Source organism: Elaeis guineensis, chromosome 3 (genome assembly GCF_000442705.2).
Source record: "Elaeis guineensis isolate ETL-2024a chromosome 3, EG11, whole genome shotgun sequence".
NCBI classification, from domain to species: Eukaryota; Viridiplantae; Streptophyta; class Magnoliopsida; order Arecales; family Arecaceae; genus Elaeis; species Elaeis guineensis.
The window spans coordinates 101411022-101415778 of record NC_025995.2 but is presented as its reverse complement, the minus strand read 5'-3'; the positions used below and the strand labels follow the sequence as shown (position 1 = coordinate 101415778).

The 4757-nt window shown below is 38.4% G+C and overlaps 1 protein-coding gene across 2 annotated transcripts; it reads right to left on the bottom strand.

Annotated features, from left to right (window-relative positions):
- Positions 1-200: 200 nt before the first annotated feature.
- LOC105041584 (serine carboxypeptidase 1) lies at positions 201-2836 on the bottom strand. 2 transcript variants are annotated; one of them, XM_019849056.3, is made up of 8 exons: positions 2400-2836; positions 2201-2308; positions 1831-2105; positions 1452-1703; positions 1232-1344; positions 1006-1107; positions 798-903; positions 202-601 (listed from the first exon to the last, which is right to left on the bottom strand). In XM_019849056.3, the coding sequence occupies exons 1-8, from the start codon at positions 2788-2790 to the stop codon at positions 458-460; spliced, it is 1491 nt and encodes a 496-aa protein (XP_019704615.1). In that variant the 5' UTR covers positions 2791-2836; the 3' UTR covers positions 202-457. The 2 variants fall into 2 exon arrangements, with proteins under 2 accessions (XP_073110260.1, XP_019704615.1); XM_073254159.1 differs by lacking the exon at positions 1006-1107 and having other exon boundaries at positions 201-601.
- Between the last annotated feature and the right edge of the window lie 1921 nt (positions 2837-4757).

Sequence of the window (4757 nt, the reverse complement as noted above, 5' to 3'; positions counted from 1 at the left end):
ATTACAATTCTTTAAGTTGCATGAAGTTATTAGAATTCTCTTGGCAAGTACATATAATTCCTGCTTATATTTTGTCAGTTTGGAGTAATTTCTATAGTTTTCTTATTTTAGCAAAGTAGGGTTTACTGTGGCTCCTTATTTTGTACTTTATGAGTTAAACATGTAAAAGTAGTAACAGAAAGTAGCAGGGAAAATTTATGCAAGTTCTCAATGCACCAGATTTCCACCCCCACATATATTTAGTACTGGGAAAGAAGAAAACATTTAACATGAGAATACAATCATCATCGGTGTATCATATTCCACAACCGATAAAGGTAATCAATCAATCGACCGATCATTTGCATGAAGCCATGAATACATAATGCTTGTTCAATTTCTGTGCTGATACTAAGAATGCCATTACCTATCATTGAAATGAAATAAGATCATTAGGCAAGGATGGGGAGGGTTGTGCTCATACAAGTGGGGGAAGTTTTCCTTCAAGGAATGATGAAATCATGGTCAGTGATCTTTCAGGTTGGTAGCTTGGTACCATGTGACCGGCTCCCCTTACTGTTGCAAATGTCAACCCTTTATAGCCGACGACGTACCCTCCAACCTGCCATTGCAAAGCATCGATCTAGAACCATCAACATTGCATAAAAATGACATGTAACTTAGGAATAATCATCAACCGAAACTGTAACGACCGCTATACATCACAATTGTGTCAGAATAAGAAACTCTTGTTTGTTGCAGGCCAGAATTGCCATACTCTTCTTGGATATGGATCAACTGGAAATCCTTATGTTTACCTCACCATCGATGTACCATGGGCGCCATGATGATTCAATGCCGAGTCCAAGCATGTCTATAGAATATCTAGTGGATGTCACTGGAACCACTGAATCTTGATCCCCACTGCAAGAGTGCATTCTTGATTAGTAGATTTCCAAGTGTCATAAGAAGTTGCTTTTGTCCTTGTCATATTCTGTTTGTGGAAAAACTCATCGAAGAACATACCTATACAACCACACACTAATGCCACTTGAGATAAGCTCTTTAATTGTAGGCAAAAGAGTATCAGGTGCATCAGTCCAATTTCCTCTAAATCCAACAAAACGACTAACATATATATCGTAATCAAGAAAGCAGCAACAAGTTAGTTTTCAAAATAAGAAGTCTCATGATTTTAGTTGTTCACATTATCCTAAATGGATAAATTAGCTTAAGCAAATGGGTGGTTCACCTGCAACGACTCCAAGGGTACCATAACCCTGTTACGTTAGCATGAAGGGCTTTCTGCACCTCTGGCAGATTCAAATACGACCAAGTATACGAACCGGCACATGGATCGACTTCCTTCAACAGGAAAAATATATTAGAGTAGATCATTTGCATTAGGCAGCAGTGGAGGAAATTAATATTCTGTGTTTTTGAAATAATTGGGCATGTGAGAAGAACCTCACCAGTTTGGTCAAGTGAGTTGTCTTGGAGGGGTCCTTACAAAGAGGGGCATAGATATCATAGTAATCAATATTTCCAACTTCTGCATCAGCTGCCGTAAGAGCACTCACACAGCCTGGAGTATAACTTTGACCACTGAAGGTGCATTTTGATCGGATTTCCTTGTACGCTTCATCGGAGATTAAGGCATGAGTCCAATAGTAGTCATAGGTCGCCCTTGTGTTGGTATCATCATCAATATACGCATTTCCAATCTGCAAGGTAGCCATTGCCCATCAATTAATCAGCCAGAGGTTTCAGTACAATCAGATTGGAAGGTATAATAAAGAGTATGCTAGCAAAACAACCAAAGGCAAAATAAGGATAATTTATATGTCTTACTGCAACTCCTTTTAGGTTGATGGCTGTTCGATTCATGATCTTATTATTTGCGAGGATAAGACTGGCAAGCTCTGGTATGTAATGCCCAGCATAGCTCTCTCCAGTCATGTAGAAATCACGAGTCTTGTACTGAGGGAACCTTTCAAGCCAATTGACAAGAAAAGTGTAGGAATCTTCAGCAGTCCTCTTATCTCCACTCAGTTCGTAGTCAGTCGTTGTGTTCGAATATGAAAACCCGACCCCAGCAGGCGATTCCAAGAAGATCACATTCGCCACTACCAGTGGAATGCTCATTTAAGTATGCAATTCTCTAAAGCAATCAAGAGATGTGTCTACAATCACAACAGAAAGGAATGACTCAGTTTCTCACCGATGTTCCAAGCATGGATATTGGCATAAAGAGTCCTCCCATCACTGTTGACTCCAAATGGTCCCAGTTCCACCATTGCTCCGGCTCCAAGTGAAGAGCAACCAGGTCCTACAGATTCCAATAAGACCACTTCAGGCCCAAGAAAAAGGTGCATACGTCAAGAAGCCAACAACATGGCGTTGGTGGTCAAATTGACTACCTCCATTGAGCCATAGGACTAAAGGCTTGGTAGAAGGGTCCTGTGGGGACTCCACAAAGTAGTAGAAGAGCGCTCTGCCTGCTTCTGGGTCCACTGTTACATAGCCTGCATATTGATCAAAATTCACTCCTTCTGGTTGTCCTGGCAATTCGTCGATCTTATCGGCTTCCATCTGCCCATTCTGTGGACCGACATAGACCGGCGAGTAGGTCTTCTTTGAAGCTGGATGAGTCTGTAAGCCATGGTGTAGAGTGCTTGATGACCTTTGGGATTTCATCAGCTCTCGAAGACGGTTCATTTCATCATATCCTTCTATGTTGGGCAATGCAAGGAGGCAGGATGAGAATGATAGAAGAATTAAGAAGGTGGTTGTCATCCTCCTTGGTTCCATGTTAGGAAGTTCAAATAAGTTGTGCCTTGAGGAAATGAAGATGAACTTATAACGATGGCCAGGAGCTAGGTTCCTAGTGTATATATATATATATATATATAGAGAGAGAGAGAGAGAGAGAGAGAGAGAGGAGGGCGGAAGGTTCAAGGGATCGGTTCTTGACTTTAATGCTTGGTACAAATGAGTGGTCCTTTTTCTATTATGGGAACAATCACCATGTCCATATAGCGTTTTGGTTTAGTTGAAGGCCGTGAAGGGAAAGATCAAGGAACGTAGAGGCATTGGTTGCATAGTACGAGAGCTCGGCAAATGCAAAGAGCATGGGAGCTAAGTGGCTATGCATGCATTCGAATGTAAGTGACTTTTCTGTTGATAAATCTGTGTAAATCGATGCATGCATTTGGTTTTTATTTTATTTTATGAGCAATCTAGTGGTTATTTGCCATCATCCAAGCATGAAGAGTTGGAAAACAGCTAGCTTGGGCTAAAAATTATATAACATTATTTTATTTTTTTAATGCAAGCTGCTTTCTCTTTGTTGTCGAAAGCCGGCATAATTTAAAATGACAAGGATGTATTGGTCAAAACAAAAGGGAGAAAAGATTTATTTATGCAGAGGAGGAAAATACCAAGTTCGCACCAAGCGACGTGCCAAGGAATTAAATTGATCTCTCTACATTACAGCCATAATAGTTGTTAATGACTCCATGGAGGGGCTTCTCAAATAGAATACTGATTCCATGGAGGAGCCTGCCTTGAATTCTACGATGGAGTTGGCTTCCAAGAAAGCAAGTGTACAAGATGGTCCAATCGACTTTCTATAGAATGTCATATTTTGCGGTGATGCCATCAAGACAGAAATGTAATCAAAAATTAGGAAGCCCGGGACTTTCCTTTTTTTTTTTTTTTTGAACAAGAAATGTTGGACCGCCTCCCCCTTGAGTTGCTAGAGGATTTGAGAAATATTGCATCAATTAAACTAGGATTGGTTGTGAAGTATAAAAGATGAATTCCAGCACAAAATTCTAAAATCAAAACTAGTAAAATCTTCCTCGAACATTCAACTTATCCCAGTGAATATCAAGTATATGTACACAGTTGGCTTTTATATATCTAATCAAATATTGATGCATAAAGTCATCTAACAGTTCGAACTTTGAAGTAACTTCAAAATTAATTGATGCACCTAAAACCTATTTGACTAAGGCAAGCAAATATTATCTCCACCAAGCATATCCATTTTCTGCTTGATCTTTGAAACTACTTCAATATTAATTATCTTTTCATCCTCATAGCTGGCTTAATCTCCACAAAAAATAATAATATCCTAGATAGCTTCGATATAAGATTCTTTTGTATGACTTGATTCCTCAATATGGATCTCTATAAATGGATCAATTGTGGCATCTTTTGACACTTCCTAAGCAATTCCAAAATTAATCGGTCCTTCAAACATGAAATTTTTAAACTTGATATAGTAGCCATCTAATCAAGCTTCTCTTATTCTAAATTTTCTTCGAAATTTAACCGAACTTTAGACTAATCAACCTTACCATACTTGAGTCTTCCGAATTTGATCCAATTTCTAACTAATCAAGCTTTTTCTGTTTTAAGTCTTCACTTTTAAATCAATTTTTTTCTTCTTCTAGATTTTTAGGAAAGCTTAGAATCAGAATCAATTCTTCAGATAATTTTCGTTTGGGATATCTTACCTTACATGAATTTGAGTAGATAGCCGCAACAATATCTCATGCTTCTTTTGATTCCTTTATATCTTGAATGTGGAGATAATTTTCTTTATCAACTAAATTTTGATAGTATTTGATCATCCTTTTTACCTTACGAGATTTCAAATTCCACTTCCTTCTTGCAATCTTATCATTGAGAGTATCTAAGGGCATCATCACTGACTCATCAAGGATATCTTATAAATCTTGTTCTTTTAGATAAGGTTTGACAATAGCCTT

Coding starts and splice junctions, on each gene's coding strand:
- LOC105041584 (XM_019849056.3), bottom strand. CDS start 2,790: ATGGAACCAAGGAGGATGACAACCACCTTCTTAATTCTTCTATCATTC. Junction 1,345..1,451: donor CAACTCACTTGACCAAACTG/GTGAGGTTCTTC, acceptor TTCCTGTTGAAG/GAAGTCGATCCATGTGCCGG. Junction 602..797: donor CATGGTACATCGATGGTGAG/GTAAACATAAGG, acceptor TTGCAATGGCAG/GTTGGAGGGTACGTCGTCGG.